Here is a 21,130-nt window from a genome sequence, read left to right as displayed (position 1 = left end):
TCTCAATTTTTATTTATTTATATAGCACATTTAAAACAACCTTCAGTTGACCAAAGTGCTGTACAGGCAATAAATATTAAATAACACAATCGGAGTACAATAATAAAACAATAATTAAAAACATGATAAAAAGCACAATAACTAGAAAAATATTTAAAAAAACACAAATCCAAATCACCTCAGAGGTGGAGTGTTTTTGGATAAATCTCTCTAAAAAGGTCAAATGTCACTTGTTTTGCATCAATCTTGATACAGGGTACTTATTTTATGTTGTACTTTGGATTCCTAAAGCTTTTAGTCTACCTTACCATCATCCAAGGGTAGTTTTCACTATAAGTAAAAAATAATTTGTGGACGGACACTATAATTTACAGTTTTTTACTATGTAAAATCTGAATTTTCTTTAAAATAAAAAACATCTATATTGATTCTGACTTTTCTACATCCAACTCACAGGTTTATCATTACTTTGAGAACAAAGATTATTAATTTAACCCTTTTAGAAGGGAAGATATGGTCATTTGTTCTGGGAATGTCATTTTCGAGCCTGAGACCTGAAAAACAGGCTCAGGGCTTAACAGGTTAACAAACAACAACACTACCATTGTAAAAGCAAACTTTAAATGAAAAATATATAATTTAGATTAATGATCAGGACGGATCGTTTGTCATCGTTTGTCCTTTATTCAATTTGTATTTGTTTTGCCCATTTGTAATGTTATTTCTAATGTTTACAAAAAAATGTATTTACTTTTGTATTTATTTATTTTTATTGTAAATCATTCTTCTGCCTTTTTAACCTTAATTCATAACCAGAAATTCCTGCTGGCTTTTTCTCTGTGAAATGTGACCAGAGCAGTTGGACCTCCTTTGTGTTGAAATGAACCAATCAGGGTGTGACACACAGACGTGTCTTACTGCTAACATATTAAATCAGATAAGATGATATTTCTGATAAACACTCCCACTGTTTCACCCTGTTATAAATGCTTGCCACATCACAGGGAGCCATTCTGCAGAGCGAGTCCACTAAAGTCAAGGTAAGACGCTTACAATATTTCTTTGTTTTTTTAAAGGTATTTTTAGGCTTGCAAAGAATATAATATGTTTATTATATGGTTAAATGTCGATTTACAGAAGCACGTTGCCCATACAGTACATGTAGCACAATGCATCTCAAATTTGACTTTTTTCTCAGAATTTGACTTTTTCTTTTTAAATGTTACTTTTTTTTTTACTTTTGACTTTTTTTCCATCATTTTGCTTTTCTTTTAAAATCATTTTGTGGCATTCTCACTGAAGGGACTTGCAATTATTTGCCCTAGACTTCTGCTTTCAGACATAGTTAATTATGAAGTTATTACTCTATCCCAGGGGTCGGCAACCCCTGTCACGCGTGCCAGCATTGGCACGCGGCACCGTAACCAGTGGCACACTAGGAATAAGTGGAATAAGTGTGCAAAATATTTAAATTGTATTTTCGGATCCTGAACGAGACCGCCGCCAGAGCGCGTCTCCCCGTTACCTGCAGAAGGAAGCCATGCACGCAGCTCAGCCCCGCTCTGTTTAACTCCAGGTGACTTTCTGCCGCTTTCCTCCGTGGTGCAGGGCTGATCGTTTCACCACAGAGGAAAGCACTTCACAAATTGCAGTACCCATAAGGAGCTGTACAAATGCCGCAGTTTTTGCGTGGCTGTGTCTTTAGTTGAAAGCCCAGTGGCGATCTGCTCATCTCTCATTGAAATAACATGCTACAAAGGGGCGGACTGGCCATCTGTGTGTTGAACTTTCCTGTCGGCTCCCAGACCGTAGTCGAGAAGGGCAGAAGCAACAAGCTTCAGGTTCAATAACCCACTTTAGCTTAAATGACTGGAGAGAGGCGAGCTCTTCTTGGGAGGCCGTTGCATTTATTTAGCTGTTCTTCTGTTTCACAAAATACATCACAGACCTCTGTTTTTCTGCTGGATGGAAAAAGTCCCAGAGAAAAACTAAAATACATATCACAGTATGTTTAAAAATATGAAAAAACAGCATGTTGAAAAAAGTAAAGTAAAGTAAAGCATCTAAAAACATATATTTTCAAATTATGTTTGTGTGCATTGTTTCATCGAAACAGTGTTAAAATCACAAACTTTCCATTTAGAGTTGGATTCTTTAAGAAACTCAATTCATTACAAATTCATTCATATTTTACCAAGTTGTAAAGTTTTGCATCCATTAAAGTGTAACTATAAGTATCTTTGTAGGAAAAAAATCATTAAAGTTATTTCTATAAAACTGAATTGTTTCACCGAAACAGTGCTAAAATCACAAAACTTCCCTTTTAGAGCAAATCTGTTCAATAAAAGTACTTTCTACCAGTTGTACAGTTTTCATACATAAAACTGTATCCAAAAGTATCTTCGTAGCAGAAAAAAAGCAAAAATCAGTAAACATATATAAAAGAAACGGCCAAGTTCCACTAAAAGTGTTAACATCACAAACTTGCCTTTAAGAGTCACAGTCTAAATCAATTTGTTACAAAGTAATTGACATTCTAACAGTTGTAAAGTTTTCCTACATAAAAGTGTATCTAAAAGTATCTTAGTAACACAAGAAAACAGCATTGATGTTAACAAAACTGGATTGTTCCACTGAAATAGCGTTAAAATCACAAAGTGCCTTTAAAGAAAATCTATTCAGACAAAGTATTTTATTTTCTAGTTTTTAAGGTTTTACATACATAAAAGTGTATCTCACATTACCTTGGTGAGAGAAAAAAAGCAAAATCTGTAAAGTTATCAAAAACTGCGTAGTGTGTGTGTGTGTGTGTGTGGGGGGGGGGGGGGGATTATTTTTCCCAGAGATGGGGTGTCTCCAAATGTTAAGACTGTTACATGCTCTTTGGATCTAAAGTTCCCTTAATACCTTTTATTTTTGGTCTTGTTTAGATTTTGAAAACACATCTCTTTAACCCAGGAAGGGGGCAAGAGGAAGGGGGAAAAAGGGATGAGGGGGAGGGGGAGAATGATGTGAGGGTGACGAGGGGGAGGGGGGAGAAGGATGTGATGTCAAAAACATTTAACACTTTTTCCAAGACAGCTGCAGAGCACCTCACAGAACATCAAAGCTCAGAAACTATTCAATACAAATATATAGTTTTACAGTTAAATTAAACAATAAAAAAGGGTAGGATCAAGGGGTCTTAAGCTCTTTCAATTATTACCCAAACACAACTTCAAAGGGGCGTCCTTATAGTCATGACTGTCACTTTCTATGCATTGTAATGTGATGAAAGGGGTATGAATATAACTACTGTCCTGCCCTCTGAGGTCAGAGGGAGACTCTGGGGAGATAAAGGTAAATATATAAATATAATAGAAATAAAATATTAAAAGCTTTATTTAAACAACTAAATATATGTGAGGAGGGATATGGATGTATAAAACAGGATAAACAAAGTAAAACATAATAAGCCAATATATGCTTTTAAAAATATATATATCATATAAATGTGTTCAATTTTATAACATTTTAATTTCATTTAATAAAAAAAAGATATTGCTTTTACAATCTGGTGATAAATAGATTGGATGATCAGAGACAGCAGAGCATACACATACACACACACACACACACACGCACACACACACACACACACACACACACACACACACACACACACACACACACACACACACACACACACACACACACACACACACACACACATACACACACACACACACACACTCACAGGTACTGCGGCTGAAAGATCCTTGGTGTGTTTCTTAATAACTGTAAATGGTGTTTGTCTCGTCACTTTACAAGATGAAATACTGTACATGTTTGTCAGGAGTTAATGATGTCTGCCTCCTTTAGTTTCTGTTTCCCTTCTTCAGAGAGCTGAACTGAGATGGATCCTCAGACAGTGAAGTGGAAATCCTGTGAGTATTCTTTTGCAGCAATATTGTGTTTTTACTCTATTTTTAAAAGACAAAAATATCAGAGACAGACATCTTTGGAAATTCCCTAAAATGATGTCTGTTGAGAGTTTTTGATGCAGATTTTGCTGCGGCCACTTCTGCTTTCTGAGTTCATGGTTTCAGTTATCATTCATCACCACATGATGAAAAATAAGGATTTAACAGGAAGTATTTTAAAGGTCAAATGCTGTGCTAAGAAAAGTGAGAATATAAACCCACTACTGTAGGTTTAAAGTCAAGTCATTAAAAATGTAGACTTGACTTTTTATTGACTGTTAAAATAAATAACATGTATTCAGGCTTTTGCCATATTTTATCCCCATTAAAAAAGGAAATCATCAGAATAATGATTATAAGTATATACAATCGACTTTCTTTAATTTTCTTTTGCACTTTTATTATTTTGCCATATTTTATACACCTGTTCTTTGTTTAATAAATCATTTTTTAAATGTTTCTTTTGCACTAAATTCTTATTTATTTTTGTAAAGGGGTGGGAATCACCAGGCTCCCCACGATACGATACTATCGCAATACTTAAGCCACGATACGATAGTATTGCGATTCTACGATATGCTAAGTATTGAGATACGATATATTGCGATATTGCAAATCACATGGTTCATATCCATGTCTGTCTTCCCTTCCTGGTTAAAACATGTATTTTCAATATGAATAGTTTATGTAAATAACACAATGTGCGTTCTTTGAACCTGAAAAGGAGATGGCATTGTTTGTGTTACTTTCATTGCAATTGTATACATGTCTTAACGTAACTTCCTGTTTTATATACGACCGTCTTTTGGAGGGATATGCCACAGTTTATAGAAACACATTTTTTTTTTAAAGAAAATTACAATTAAAAAAAAAAGTTGATCCGTGTATCGATACAATATCACCACGCAAGGTATCGCGATACTATGCTGTATCGATTATTTAAGCACTAAGGGAAGCACAGAGGCTCAGATTAAATTGCCCTCTCTTCATTGACTATTATAAAAATAATAGATAAACATAGATAATAATAATAATAATAATAATAATAACAATAATAATAATAATAATAATAATAATAATAATTAAAGCTGCAAGCAGCGTTGAGCGGGTCTTCGACGCTCCGCAGGCTGTTGTCCGCACGTCGAGGTATCATGCAGGAGTTTTCCGGACTCGGCCGTTGGCAAACATGGGAAGTTTCAGGCCGATCGGACAATGTAAATGGGAGTTATCATACAGTAAACATTGTGTTTGATGGCGAGTGATCTACTGCCATGGCAACGGCATATGATGACATCCCAGAATTGGCGTAGAGCTGTTGAGGGGCGGACTAGTAGTCGTCGTCTGAAGTCTGGTGCAGTTTGGACCATTTTCCAATGACTTAAGACAACATCGTGTTTTATGGCGTGGGATGCGTTGCCATGGAAACGGCATACGGTGAGATCTCAGATTTCACGTAGAGCTGTTGAGGGCCGGACCAGTAGCCATCATCTGAAGTCTGGTGCAGTTTGGAACATTTTCCATTGACGTAAGACAACATCGTGTTTTACGGCGTGGGATGCGTTGCCATGGAAACGGCATATGATGACATCCCATAATTGGCATAGTGCTGTTGAGGGCCGGACCATTAACTGTCATCTGAAGTCTGGTGCAGATTGGACAATTTTCCATTGACGTAAGACAACATCGTGTTTTATGGCGAGTGATTCGTTGCCATGGAAACGGCATACGATGAGATCTCAGATTTCACCTAGAGCTGTTGAGGGCCGGACCATTAACTGTCATCTGAAGTCTGGTGCAGATTGGACAATTTTCCATTGACGTAAGACAACATCGTGTTTTATGGCGAGTGATTCGTTGCCATGGAAACGGCATACGGTGAGATCTCAGATTTTGCGTAGAGCTGTTGAGTCATGGACCAGTGATATAAAAGTGAAGATTGGGGGACGATGGGACCGTGTCCATTGGATTTACAGCGACACCGTGTTTTATGGCGAGGGATTCGTTGCCATGGCAACAGCTTTTGAGGAAAACTCACTTTTGTCATATTAATGTGTTGATGGCCGGACCATTAACTGTCATCTGAAGTCTGGTGTAGATTGGACCATTTTCCATTGACTTAAGACAACATTGTGAAGTTTGGTGGCGTTGTGAGCATGTCAGTTGGTGTTATGACATCATCGTGTTCCATGGCGTTTGATGGGCCTAGCATCGAGCGAACGCGAACTTTGGCGCCAAATAACGGCTGTGCCGTGCGAAAGAAAAAAACTTCCGTGATAACTTTTAATTGCCCATGTCTCGAGATGCTACCCGACGAATTTCGAGTCGTACGGATAAAGTCCCTGGGAGAAGACAGATTTTGCGCGGAGGACGAAAAACGCGATAAATCGCGTTTTTCCGACGCCAAATTCAAAATGGCCGACTTCCTGAACGTTATTTTTTACCCCTCCAAGAGGCTTTTTTGTTCGTCTCCGCACCCTAGATATGCGTAGCGAGTTTCGTTTGTTTACGTGAAAGTTAAAGTTGCCGGCTGTACGATATAAGCGGAAGTGGGCGTGGCCTACGCAATTTTTAACGTAAAGTTCCGGAACCAATTACACATCTCAAGTTGCAGCAGTTCTGACGCGCGTGCAACATTTGGTGAGTTTTCACATATGTGGCGGGGGTCAAAAGTGCGCGCGAAAAGTTCAAATAAGAATAATAATAAAAAAAAATAATCGGACCAATATCAATAATGTGCTCGTTTACTCGTCACTGTAGGCCGTTGGGCTACCTACTGTCATGATTTAGGCCACTTTTAATGGGCTTTTACCCGTCTTTTTCCCTGTTTTTAGTGGGTTTTGCATGGTTATCGCTCGCTTCGCGAGCGACTAAATTGATCGTAACGATATTAATTATGCGAGTTGCAATCACGTGGGCTTCGCCCATGTGACTGGGCTCGCACGGACTATCTGCCGTCACTATTTCCGAACCTTTTCTGTGCTTTTGCCGGTCGTTTTCCCTGTTTTTATGTGTTTTTAGCAGGTTTATCGGTCGCTGCGCGACCGATTTCAATAGGGTCTTCGCCGACCTATGGTCTCAGACCCTAATTAAAGCTGCAAGCAGCGTTGAGCGGGTCTTCGACGCTCCGCAGGCTGTTGTCCGCACGTCGAGTTGTGTTTGTAGGTGTCTCGAGGACTCGGCCGTTGGCAAACGTGGGAAGTTTCAGGCCGATCGGACAATGTATTTAGGAGTTACAGCAGTATCATAAACATTGTGTTTGATGGCGAGTGATCTGTCGCCATGGCAACGGAATTTGATGACACCCCATAATACGCCTAGATGTGTTGAGGGCTGCATCGTTATCAAACCTGTGAAGTTTTGGGCCGTTTGGAGCATGTTAACTGGAGTTATGAGAAAACCGTGTTTCACGGTGACCATTTTGTTACCATAGCAACGACATTTGACGAAATCTCAAAACTGACACATATATGTGTCGAGGGCTTGACCGTTAGCACACATGTGAAATTTCAACACTTTTTTACCATTTACACAGGACTTAAAGCAATATCGTGCTTAACGGCGAGGGATGCGTTGCCATGGCAACAGCTTTTGAGGAAACTCACTATTGTCATATTGAGGTGTTGAGGGCCGGACCATTAACTGTCATCTGAAGTCTGGTGCAGTTTGGACCATTTTCCATCGAGTTATGACAACACTGTGTTTCATGGCGAGGGATCTGTCGCCATGGCAACGGCATATGATGACATCCCATAATTGGCGTAGAGCTGTTGAGGGCCAGACCATTAGCCATCATCTGAAGTCTGGTGAAGTGTGGACGATTTTCCATTGAATTAAGACAACATCGTGTTTTATGGCGAGTGATTCGTTGCCATGGAAACAGCATACGGTGAGATCTCAGATTTCACGTAGAGCTGTTGAGGCATGGACCGGTGATATAAAAGTGAAGATTGGGGGACGATGGGACCGTGTCCATTGGAGTTACAGCGACACCGTGTTTTATGGCGAGGGATGCGTTGCCATGGTAACGCCATATTAAGTAACATCAAATTTGACGTAGAGCTGTTCAGGGCCGCAGTGTTAACCATCATGTGAAGTTTGGTGGCATTCTGAGTATGTCAGTTGGTGTTATGACATCATCGTGTTCCATTGCGAGGGATCGCCTAGCATCAAGCGAACGCGAACTTTGGCGCCAAATCACGGCTACGCCGTGCGAAAGAAAAAAACTTCCGTGATAGCTTTGAATTGCCCATGTCTCGAGACGCTACCCGACGAATTTCGAGTCGTACGGATAAAGTCCCTGGGAAAAGATAGATTTTGTGCGGAGGACGAAAAACGCGATAAATCGCGTTTTTCCGATGCCAAATTCAAAATGGCCGACTTCCTGTACGTTATTTTATACCCCTCCAAGAGGCTTTTTTGTTCGTCTCCAAACCCTAGATATGGGTAGCGAGTTTCGTTCGTTTACGTGAAAGTTAAAGTGCGGGGAGTTTACGTTAAAAACGGAAGTGGGCGTGGCCTACGCAATTTTTTACGCAAAGTTCCGGAACCAATTACATATCGCAAGTTGCACCACTTCTGATGCGCGTGCACAATTTGGTGAGTTTTCACATATGTTGCGGGGGTCAAAGGTTTATCGGTCGCTGCGCGACCAATTTCAATAGGGTCTTCGCCGACCTAGGTCTCAGACCCTAATTAAAGCTGCAAGCAGCGTTGAGCGGGTCTTCGACGCTCCGCAGGCTGTTGTCCGCACGTCGAGGTATCATGCAGGAGTTTTCCGGACTCGGCCGTTGGCAAACGTGGGAAGTTTCAGGCCGATCGGACAATGTATTTAGGAGTTACAGCAGTATCATAAACATTGTGTTTGATGGCGAGTGATCTATCGCCATGGCAACGGCATTTGATGACACCCCATAATACGCTTAGATGTGTTCAGCGCCGGACCATTAACTGTCATCTGATGTCTGGTGCAGTTTGGACCATTTCCCATTGACTTAAGACAACATTGTGTTTTATGGCGAGGAATGCGTTGCCATGGCAACGGCATATGATGAGATCTCAGATTTCACTTAGAGCTGTTGAGGGCCGGACCATTAACTGTCATCTGAAGTCTGGTGCAGTTTGGAAGCTTTTCCATTGACTTAAGACAACTTCGTGTTTTTTGGTGAGGGATTCGTTGCCATGGAAACGGCATACGGTCAGATCTCAGATTTCACGTAGAGCTGTTGAGGGCCGGACCATTAACTGTCATCTGAAGTCTGGTGCAGTTTGGAAGCTTTTCCATTGATTTAAGACAACATCGTGTTTTACGGCGAGTGATTCGTTGCCATGGAAACGGCATATGATGACATCCCAGAATTGGCGTAGAGCTGTTGAGGGCCGGACCATTAACTGTCATCTGAAGTCTGGTGCAGTTTGGAACATTTTCCATTGACTTAAGACAACATCGTGTTTTACGGCGAGTGATTCGTTGCCATGGAAACGGCATATGATGACATCCCAGAATTGGCGTAGAGCTGTTGAAGGCCGGACCATTAACTGTCATCTGAAGTCTGGTGCAGTTTGGAACATTTTCCATTGACTTAAGACAACATTGTGTTTTACGGCTAGGGATGCGTTGCCATGGAAACGGCATACGGTGAGATCTCAGATTTCACATAGAGCTGTTGAGGGCCGGACCATTAACTGTCATCTGAAGTCTGGTGCCGTTTTGAACCTTTTCCATTGAATTAAGACAACATCGTGTTTTACGGCGAGGGATGCGTTGCCATGGTAACGCCATATTAAGTAACATAAACTTTGACGTAGAGCTGTTCAGGGCCGCAGTGTTAACCATCATGTGAAGTTTGGTGGCGTTGTGAGCATGTCAGTTTCAGTTATGACATCATCGTATTCCATGGCGTTTGATGGGCCTAGCATCGAGCGAACGCGAACTTTGGCGCCAAATAACGGCTGTGCCGTGCGAAAGAAAAAAACTTCCGTGATAACTTTTAATTGCCCATGTCTCGAGATGCTACCCGATGAATTCGTACGGATAAAGTCCCTGGGAGAAGATAGATTTCGTGCGGAGGACGAAAAACGCGATAAATCGCGTTTTTTCCGACTCCAAATTCAAAATGGCCGGCTTCCTGTACGTTATTTTACACCCCTCCAAGAGGCTTTTTGGTTTGTCTCCGCACCCTAGATATGCGTAGCGAGTTTCGTTCGTTTACGTGAAAGTTAAAGTGGGGGGAGTTTAGGTTAAAAACGGAAGTGGGCGTGGCCTACGCAATTTTTGACGCAAAGTTCCGGAACCAATTACACATCTGAAGTTGCACCACTTCTGACGCGCGTGCAAAATTTGGTGAGTTTTCACATATGTTGCGGGGGTCAAAGGTTTATCGGTCGCTGCGCGACCGATTTCAATAGGGTCTTCGCCGACCTAGGTCTCAGACCCTAATTAAAGCTGCAAGCAGCGTTGAGCGGGTCTTCGACGCTCCGCAGGCTGTTGTCCGCACGTCGAGGTATCATGCAGGAGTTTTCCGGACTCGGCCGTTGGCAAACGTGGGAAGTTTCAGGCCGATCGGACAATGTATTTAGGAGTTACAGCAGTATCATAAACATTGTGTTTGATGGCGAGTGATCTATCGCCATGGCAACGGCATTTGATGACACCCCATAATACGCTTAGATGTGTTCAGCGCCGGACCATTAACTGTCATCTGATGTCTGGTGCAGTTTGGACCATTTCCCATTGACTTAAGACAACATTGTGTTTTATGGCGAGGAATGCGTTGCCATGGCAACGGCATATGATGAGATCTCAGATTTCACTTAGAGCTGTTGAGGGCCGGACCATTAACTGTCATCTGAAGTCTGGTGCAGTTTGGAAGCTTTTCCATTGACTTAAGACAACTTCGTGTTTTTTGGTGAGGGATTCGTTGCCATGGAAACGGCATACGGTCAGATCTCAGATTTCACGTAGAGCTGTTGAGGGCCGGACCATTAACTGTCATCTGAAGTCTGGTGCAGTTTGGAAGCTTTTCCATTGATTTAAGACAACATCGTGTTTTACGGCGAGTGATTCGTTGCCATGGAAACGGCATATGATGACATCCCAGAATTGGCGTAGAGCTGTTGAGGGCCGGACCATTAACTGTCATCTGAAGTCTGGTGCAGTTTGGAACATTTTCCATTGACTTAAGACAACATCGTGTTTTACGGCGAGTGATTCGTTGCCATGGAAACGGCATATGATGACATCCCAGAATTGGCGTAGAGCTGTTGAAGGCCGGACCATTAACTGTCATCTGAAGTCTGGTGCAGTTTGGAACATTTTCCATTGACTTAAGACAACATTGTGTTTTACGGCTAGGGATGCGTTGCCATGGAAACGGCATACGGTGAGATCTCAGATTTCACATAGAGCTGTTGAGGGCCGGACCATTAACTGTCATCTGAAGTCTGGTGCCGTTTTGAACCTTTTCCATTGAATTAAGACAACATCGTGTTTTACGGCGAGGGATGCGTTGCCATGGTAACGCCATATTAAGTAACATAAACTTTGACGTAGAGCTGTTCAGGGCCGCAGTGTTAACCATCATGTGAAGTTTGGTGGCGTTGTGAGCATGTCAGTTTCAGTTATGACATCATCGTATTCCATGGCGTTTGATGGGCCTAGCATCGAGCGAACGCGAACTTTGGCGCCAAATAACGGCTGTGCCGTGCGAAAGAAAAAAACTTCCGTGATAACTTTTAATTGCCCATGTCTCGAGATGCTACCCGATGAATTCGTACGGATAAAGTCCCTGGGAGAAGATAGATTTCGTGCGGAGGACGAAAAACGCGATAAATCGCGTTTTTCCGACTCCAAATTCAAAATGGCCGGCTTCCTGTACGTTATTTTACACCCCTCCAAGAGGCTTTTTGGTTTGTCTCCGCACCCTAGATATGCGTAGCGAGTTTCGTTCGTTTACGTGAAAGTTAAAGTGGGGGGAGTTTAGGTTAAAAACGGAAGTGGGCGTGGCCTACGCAATTTTTGACGCAAAGTTCCGGAACCAATTACACATCTGAAGTTGCACCACTTCTGACGCGCGTGCAAAATTTGGTGAGTTTTCACATATGTTGCGGGGGTCAAAGGTTTATCGGTCGCTGCGCGACCGATTTCAATAGGGTCTTCGCCGACCTAGGTCTCAGACCCTAATAATAAATAATCGGACCAATATCAATAATGTGCTCGTTTACAGTGACGTGGGCTACGCCCACGTCACTGTAGGCCGTTGGGCTACCTACTGTCATGATTTAGGCCACTTTTAATGGGCTTTTACCCGTCTTTTTCCCTGTTTTTAGTGGGTTTTGCATGGTTATCGCTCGCTTTGCGAGCGACTAAATTGATCGTAACGATATTAATTATGCGAGTTGCAATCACGTGGGCTTCGCCCACGTGACTGGGCTCGCGCGGACTATCTGCCGTTACTATTTCCGAACCTTTTCTGTGCTTTTGCCGGTCGTTTTCCCTGTTTTTGGGTGTTTTTTGCAGGTTTATCGGTCGCGCAGCGACCGATTTCAATAGGGTCTTCGCCGACCTATGGTCTCAGACCCTAATAATCATATCTGTTTCCAGGTGTCGTCCGGCTGCTGCTGCTCACTCTGTGCCTCAGAAACACATCATCAGCAGCTGGGAGTGTGGATGAACATCTGGAGGAACATCTGGAGGAACATCTGGGGGATAATCTGGAGGACTGTCTTCAGGACAAAGACTACGAGGTTCTCCTGAACACGGTGAAGAAAGGCCTTCCTCACATCAACTCCTCCCATCACGTGGTCATCGTCGGGGCTGGGGCTGCAGGACTGACGGCCGCAAAGCTGCTGCAGGACGCCGGGCACCAGGTGCACGCTCTAAATATACTTTATACACTATTTATCATGATCTAAGGACTCTAAAATAGGAATTAAGGGAAAAAAAATGCTTTATAAAACTATTTCTAATGATTTAAAGGCTCTAAAATGAAATTTTGGTCGTGAAAATTGCTTTATAAAACCAGGTGCAAGCTCCAACTATACCTTTTAAACTATTTATCATGACTTAACCCTTCTCTTGCATTAGGTCATACCCCCCTTCCCATACTATTTTCGGTCAAAATTGACCGGTGTGTTTTGCATAGTGATATCTCTGGAACCCCTTATCCAATTTTGATGGTTGATATCTCATTTGAACAGTCAAAGCAAGTAGAATCAAGGGGTGACAGACAGAATGACACCAGGGGTGAATTTCATAGTATTTTTGGCAGTAAGTTCAAAGATAGTGCTTATTTTACATTACTGTATATTATAAAAATGCTTGCCATGTAGGCTGTTTTTACTGGAGATGGAAATGCTTTAGTTAGTGTTGTAGCTGAGATTCTTCCCGTTCCAATGATGTATGGGATGTATTGATTTGATATAAGCAAGCCAGTGTTTCATGTCATGGTCCGGACCCACCGGTGGGCCCATCAAGTTCAGCATACACTGTGATGAATATAAAATAAGACACTGATGCTGTTTTCCTCAATGAACATTTATTGAAAGAGAAATATACCTTAACAGAACACGTGTGTTAGTGTGTGTGTGTGTGTGTGGTGTGTGTGTGTGTGTGTGTGTGTGTGTGTGTGTGTGTGTGTGTGTGTGTGTGTGTGTGTGTGTGTGTGTGTGTGTGTGTGTGTGTGTGTGTGTAGATGTTTTCCATCTGCAGGATGAACATAATACACTCATACCCATTCATTTTCTATGGCGGTCAATTCTGACCGAAAACATCATGGGTGTTTCACTGTTGAGACATTTCTCAAAATCCAATGCAAGTGGTGATCATCAAGTGTATATGTCCAGAGGCCTAGTGTGGAGGATAACATAAGGTATTGAGGCAATTGGATGAAAAACACAATATTTATGATTAAAACAAAAGTAATTCGGTCACTTTTGACCCGAAACGCAAGAGAAAGGAGACTCTAAAATAGGAGTTAAGAAAAAAAGCTTTATAAAACTATTTCTCAATAGGCTCTAAAATTTGAGTAATTGAATATAGGCCTACCTTATAAACTGTTCATCACGACTTAAAGATTCTAAAATAGAAGTTAAGAAATTAAGTTGCTTTTTGAAACTATTTATCATGATTTAAAGGCTCTAAAATAAGATTTAAAGGGGACCTAACATGCAAAATGCAATTTTGTACGTCTTTTATACATGAATATGTGTAAGGTGTAAGGTGTTCCAGGGAACTCACCAAGTGTCAGAAAACACAACCCTCTCTATTTTCCTCCATACCCAAATCTCTAAAAAAGGGGCTGCAACGGATCTGATAAAAACTGATCCAGATTTGAACACTGTCCTGACGTCAGGACGGTGGCGCTACGGCTATTGGGCCAACTCTCCACCTATCAGGGGAATGTGGGGTTGGGCCACGGCCGGCCATTGCCGCTCGAAAGCGCTGGAGACGCTGTAGTACATATGCCAGGCCTGTAAGTGGCGCTGTAGTCTGCCACAAAAGCAGCGAAGAAGACTTCCCGCCCATAGTTACCATGGTTACCCTTCTGTTTATTCTCCGCTGTGGCTTTTTTTCTCCATCCCAGAGGCAAGCGTTTGCTCCCACTGCTTTAATTCAATGCAATCCCTCCCCGTCGAGGCAAGCACTGTAATTCTCTCCGGTTAGTCCACCAGCAGATGACAAACACCCACCTCTCCGCCTCTTCCAAGGAACGAGGGGACAGTGCGGCAGAGTTTCAGTTTCAGTTTCTTTCGCCGGTCAAGATGTCCGTTAAAGTTTAAATCTTCCGGACAAAATTAGAAAAGTGCCGATCAAAGGTCTTCTTTGTTATTTATTGAGCTTTAAAACAAATGAATAACGACTCTATATAATAAAACACGGAGGACGGAGATCTCTTTTTCTCCCCCTCTTCTGACAGCCCAGCAGCTGATCAGAGCACGGCTCCCCTCTCCTGCAGGGGGGCGTGGTCAGCAGATTCAGACCCGTAGACAGCCAACAGCACATAGAGCGAAATGAGGCATGGCTAAAATGCATGATCTGTTTGGTATTTTGAAAACAGAAACGTATAAATATACTTTATATAGGTATGGCCCTACAATATATCATTTAAATATAGCATGATAGGTCCACTTTAAGAAATTAAAGTTGCTTTAACCTGTTGAACCCCATCCCCCCGCCCCGGGCGGAAAAACGCATCATCTGCAGGAAACAGCGTCTGAGGGCTTCTTAACCTTTTAACCCCGAGAGACCACGGTACCGGGGTACTGCCGCAACATCTTGCAGGAAACAGTGTCTGAGGGCATGTTCATTTAATAAAACTATGAATGTTTTATATCCATGTAACGGGAAGAAACTCATCTAACTGATCATTTTTTTTTTTTTTCAAAAGAAAACCCACAATGCTAACACTGAGCCTCTGAATTAGCAACGAGCGAAAAATGCTAACACCTTACTGCACCGAAAATCACTCCTTATTATTTATCTTTTCACCACATCCAACACATCGTTTCACATCGTGAGGTGACACAGAATCTATTGACACCAACATTATCACTGAATTATCCGTATTTGCGACGTTATAAGCAAAAACGGACATCAAAACAGGTGACGCTAGGTAGCTAAAAATGCTAACATTTTTATCTTGGCTCTGTAGTCTCTCCAAAGTGGTCTTCAATGGCATTAAAACGATAAAGACGCTGCTGAAGTTAATCCATAGGTTAATCCAATGTGTCTGTGTCACTTTGAAATGATTTCTGATAATCCATAAGCAATAAAACTGCTTTCCCGTTTTCAGATTTCAGAGCGTGAGATAGGTTCGCTCTGATGCAAAACTGCATGCGCGAAGCCCCCACTTTTTTTCCCCCCAGAGGTGGAGTTTCTTTTTGCTAAACCTCTCTAAAAAGGTCAAATATCACTTGTTTTGCATCAATCTTGATACAGGGTACTCTTTATATGTTGTACTTTGGATTCCTAAAGCTTTTAGTCTACCCTACCATCATCCAAGTGTAGTTTTCACTATAAGTAAAAAATAATATTTGGACGGACACTATAATTTACAGTTTTTTACTATGTTCAATCTGAATTTTCTTTAAAATAAAAAACATCTATATTGATTCTGACTTTTCTACATTCAACTCACAGGTTTATCATTACTTTGAGAAAAAAGATTATTAATTTTCCCCTTTTGGAAGGGAAGATATGGTCATTTGTTCTGGGAATGTCATTTTCGAGCCTGAGACCTGAAAAACAGGGTTGGGGTTCAACAGGTTAAAAAACAATTTCTCATGATTTGAAGCTTTTATTGTCAGATGCCCAAGGAAAACCCCAAGGCTCCTTAAAGGATGCAACACACTGAAGACTGAATAAAGACTTAATTTAAAGTTTGTTTTTTGGGGGAAATCACACATTTAATGACCTTATTTTTATATGTACAAGGTAACCATAGTAGAGTCCAGTGGGCGTGTTGGAGGCCGGGTGCATACCCACAGGAACAAGACGGAGGGATGGTTCGCTGACCTGGGAGCCATGAGGATCCCCAGCTTTCACCAGTGAGTTCAAGACAAGTTTGAAGAAATAAATCTGATTCACCTTAAAGGTCTCCTATTAAGGCATATATTATAGGTTTCAGATATATCAAAATGTATAAAAAACATGTCTCTGAAGTGTTTTGCTCAAAATACCAAACAGATCACCCATTCTAGCCTCAAACCCCTCTATTTCAGCTGTTACTAAAGTGGAGACACTGTGGACGAGCTCGTGAACTGTCAACGGGGGGGTACACTGTGGACCTGTCAGCGGAACTTACATGATGCCGTTTAAAAAATATAATAATAAAGGGCGGTGCCGGCCGTCAGCGAACCGAGCCGGCATTTCTGCGCGACTGTCACTCAAATGCGGGACATAGTCTCAATTTGTGGGACGCGGGACAAATAATAAAAATGCTGTGTGTGCAGTCCCTTAACAAGCGGGACACCTGGTCACCCTACACACACACACGCTTCAAATCAAGTTGCATAAATGCTTGAGCTACGTTTTTATTATAATTACTGTGAAATCTGCCTATTATGTTTTCGTCATTACAAATACAATTGGAACTGATAACACTGGCAATGATTTTTTATTAGACTAAAACAAATCATGCTTCAAATAAGTGGGGGTACGGCGTACCCCCGCGTCCAACGCCCACTACACCACTGGCTCTGAGTGTTAGCAATGTTAATGAAAACACAGACCGTATTACAACCAAAACACGTCTCATTGTTTCTGACAGCAACATTTCTGATTGGCCCGTGGGTGTAAAGCCCGCCCACATTTTAGTAATGTCGTCATGACGCAGCAAATCTGGATCAGCTCCGTTGTTCCCCCGTTTTTAGAGATGCGGGTACGGAGGAAAAGAGAGAAAGTTTTATTCTCTGACACTTTGTGAGTCTCCTGACACACCGGGACACACCAGGGACACACCGGGGACACACCGGGGACACACTGGGGACACATATTTATGTAGAAAATACATTAAAAAGTGCATTTTGCATGATAGGAGACCTTTAAGTCTGAAAAATGTAAATGCGTCTGTTGGCAGAATCGTCCTCTGGTTTGCTAAAGAACTGGGGGTGAAGCTGAATTCATTCGTCATGGAGGACGTGAACACTTTCATCCTGGTGAACGGGCTGAAGAAGAAGAGGACGTACGCTGTGATCGCTGATCCAAACATCCTGAATTATACAGTGTGGAATAGCGAGAAGGGGAAGTCTGCAAACCAGCTGCTGCAGGGAGCTCTGCAGAAGGTACTGTACATAAACACAATGAAATGGAATAATAATAATAATAATAATAGTAATAATTGTAATAAGATTATATATAAAAGTAAAAAAATAAAAAAATATGATAATAATAATAATACTGGCAAATTAATTAATCCAAAAGAGAATATTCAATATTGAATGATTGCTACTCAGATGGTCTATGAAGTGTTTTATTTATTATCGCTTGGTATTGTTCCTCACCCACAATATGCATACAAATAACAAATAACAGCTGAGATGTTAATAATATTCTATCTAGGTGAAAGATTATGTGAAGGCAAATGGCTGCAAAGCCTACCTACAGAAGTACGACCAGTACTCTTTGGAGGTAATTTGAATTCTTATTTTTTTTAATTGCATGTACTTCCAATGCACGTTGTACAAGGGTAGAACACTTTTTGCTTTGATGAAAGACAGAATATTTAAAGATAATGACTATAATGTAAAAAATATCTGTTTCCCAGGATTATCTGAATGGAGAACACGTGAGTAAGGAGGCGATTAGGATGATCGGAGACCTACTGAACCAAGATAGCCTGATGAACCTGGCTCTGACCGAGGCTATCTACCTCCATAGCGACGTCAACAACACCATCAAGTACTGTTTCAATGTTTCACTTTTTCCTGAATTCATTTACGGGCTAGAGCAGTGCAGCAATAAGTCTTTTATGAGGAAATTAACCACTTACTGTTCCTCCTCTCGAAGACAAGCTTATCAAATGTTGACGTTTTGTTCTACGACATAAAATACGTCAGATAATACCCCACTGGTAAAAAAAAAAGGCGGTTGCTAACAAGTGTCTAAACGAGACAACTAAACGTCATCACGCCCAATATTAGCCACCTTTAGCTTAGCGGTGGTGACGTGAAGTAATGTGACCGTGCTGTAGTTCCTTTCGAACCCAACATTAGCCGCCTTTAGCTTAGCGGTGGTGACGTGAAGTCATGTGACCGTGCTGTAGTTCCTTTATAGCCCAACATTAGCCGCCTTTAGCTTAGCGGTGGTGACGTGAAGTCATGTGATCGTGCTGTAGTTCCTTTATAGCCTAACGTTAGCTTTTTTACTTCAAAGATCATAAAGTGGTGTGAATATGTGGAGATTCAAATGTAATCAACATGTGTTTCATTGCCTCTCCAATGGCACATATATAGAGAAATCCAGAGGTCATCGATCACATATTACCTACATTTGTGGCTGATACAAGGAGACTAACATTGTTTTCTCTTAAAGGTACCATGAGGTGACCGGCGGATCTGATCTGCTTACCGAAGCTTTCCAGAAAGTCCTCCACGTCCCCATCTTCCTCAACTCTAAGGTGAAACGTATCTGCCAATCAGATCGAGGGGTCAACGTGTCCTATCAGACCAATCGAGAACTCCCTCTTACTGACCTTCATGCTGATGTGGTCCTGGTGACCACCACGGCCAAAGCAGCTCTTTTCATGGACTTTGATCCACCTCTGTCCATTAAGAAGATGGAAGTCCTGAGGGGCGTCCACTACGGAAGCTCCACTAAGATCATCCTCACTTTTAAAGAGAAGTTCTGGTTGGAGGACGGCATCCATGGCGGGAAGAGCATCACCGACGGTCCTTCTCGGTTCATCTACTACCCGAATCACAGTTTCCCGAACAATAAGACCATCGGGGTTCTCCTGGCTTCCTACACCTGGGCCGAGGACTCCCTCCTCTTCCTGGGAGTGAGCGACGAAGACCTCAAGGTCTGTAAAGTGCCCCGATAAACATTCCTGTTTGTCATCTTGCAATATACTTATTTATATAAATAGTTATCACCGCAATAAACCGTATTTGATTGTGTCTTACTTTACATTATTACATTGAATTACATTCATTGCCATTTCTACACTGTAGCTTTGTGCATATGATGATAAAACCTTTGAATCTTTGAATCTTTGAAAAAGGAGTTGGCGCTGAGAGACTTGGAGCAGATCCACGGGAAGAAAGTGTGGTCTCTTTGCACCGGGGTGGTGGTGAAGAAGTGGAGCACCGATCCTCACAGCCTGGGCGCCTTTGCTCTCTTCACTCCCTACCAGCATTTATACCACTACTCCAAGGAGCTGTTCAGAAGTGAAGGCAGGGTGCACTTTGCCGGGGAACACACCGCCTACCCTCACGCCTGGATCGAGACGGCCATGAAGTCGGCGATCAGGGCGGCTATGAACATTAACAAAGAGGCAGCGAGAACTCAACAGCATGACGAGTTGTAGCCTCTTAAATCCTGCAAATACTAGAGCTCGCTTTAGTTTTAAAGCCGTGATGCAACAAGCAGAAAAACCAAAAGTATAGTAGAAGTACTCAGATCTTGTACTTGAGTAAGAGTAGAAGTACCAGAGTGTAGGAATACTCTGTTACAGTAAAAGTCCTGCATTCAAAATGTTCCTCAAGTAAAAGTAGAAAAGTATTATCATCAAAATATAGTGAAAGTAGCGACAGGAAAAGTAGTCATTGTGCAGATTGGTCCATTTCAGAATAATATATATGATTTGTTTTATAATGATTGATCATGAAAGTGTTCTCAAAGCTGGTAAAGGTGCAGCTAGTTTGAATGACTTTGTATACTGCAGGGTAGCTTGTGAATTTACTCCAGGTGGAACTAAAGTCTGATTTAACACTTGATCATATTTCACATCATTCATCCACATCTGTGAAGTAACTAAAGCTATTAAATACATGTAGTGGAGTAGAAGTACACCATTAACCTCTGAACTGTAGTGGAGAAGAAGTACAAAGTAACAGACAATGGAAATACTCAAGTAAAGTACAAGTACCTCTGAGATACTAAGTTACTTAGTACACCACTGTCAAAAAGTAATCAAATCATTTAATTAAACTGTTATTTTATTCACAAACCGTTTGAAATACAGGTACAATCATAAGATAATATATTATAGAGGACGTTTTTTAATTGAAGAGAGTTTGTATATTATGCAGTAACAAGCTGAAAACACTTAACACTATCCTAAAACAATCTGAATCTAACAAAATGATCCCAGAACATGAATTCTATGTTTCTTAACATTGGTAAAAAATGTTTAAGATATAATAAATGTTGTGCAGGGATGTTGTGTTTCTATGTTTGACCCTGAAGGCTGGCTCCTTTCACAAAAAGCCAATGGGATTTCTCCATGTGATTTTGGATTACAGAAAATACAAACAAACGTTTATGATACTTGGACGTTTAGTTCAGCAGGATAATCTCCACATATTAACCACCTCTTGATTTCTGAAGTGAAAAGCTGTGACCGTGCTGTAATTCGTTATCTCTGTATTTTTGTTGATTGTAAGTAAGTTTCAAGAATCATAAAGTGGTGTTATTTGTTGTGTAAAATGTTCATATAATCATTTAAATCATA

At 41.4% G+C, this 21,130-nt stretch overlaps 1 protein-coding gene across 1 annotated transcript; it reads left to right on the top strand.

The window, feature by feature from the left end:
* The first annotated feature begins 1,006 nt into the window (after positions 1 to 1,006).
* LOC117486838 (L-amino-acid oxidase-like) lies at positions 1,007 to 20,141 on the top strand. The gene is made up of 9 exons (XM_034135408.1): positions 1,007 to 1,040; positions 3,862 to 3,926; positions 12,562 to 12,827; positions 16,393 to 16,505; positions 17,537 to 17,741; positions 18,019 to 18,087; positions 18,224 to 18,357; positions 18,991 to 19,477; positions 19,679 to 20,141. Exons 2-9 carry the CDS (start codon positions 3,896 to 3,898, stop codon positions 19,982 to 19,984), a joined length of 1,611 nt encoding a protein of 536 aa, XP_033991299.1. The 5' UTR covers positions 1,007 to 1,040; positions 3,862 to 3,895; the 3' UTR covers positions 19,985 to 20,141.
* Positions 20,142 to 21,130: the final 989 nt, after the last annotated feature.

This window comes from Trematomus bernacchii, unplaced genomic scaffold (genome assembly GCF_902827165.1).
Source record: "Trematomus bernacchii unplaced genomic scaffold, fTreBer1.1, whole genome shotgun sequence".
Lineage (NCBI taxonomy): Eukaryota > Metazoa > Chordata > Actinopteri > Perciformes > Nototheniidae > Trematomus > Trematomus bernacchii.
This window is presented reverse-complemented; position numbering and strand designations above follow the sequence as displayed.

What these genes read in the sequence shown, in the direction of transcription:
- LOC117486838 (XM_034135408.1), top strand. Translation starts at nt 3,896, where the DNA reads ATGGATCCTCAGACAGTGAAGTGGAAATCCT. An exon ending in AGGATCCCCAGCTTTCACCA is followed by an intron (nt 16,506 to 17,536) that starts GTGAGTTCAAGA and finishes GTCTGTTGGCAG; the next exon opens with AATCGTCCTCTGGTTTGCTA. An exon ending in TGAGCGACGAAGACCTCAAG is followed by an intron (nt 19,478 to 19,678) that starts GTCTGTAAAGTG and finishes TCTTTGAAAAAG; the next exon opens with GAGTTGGCGCTGAGAGACTT.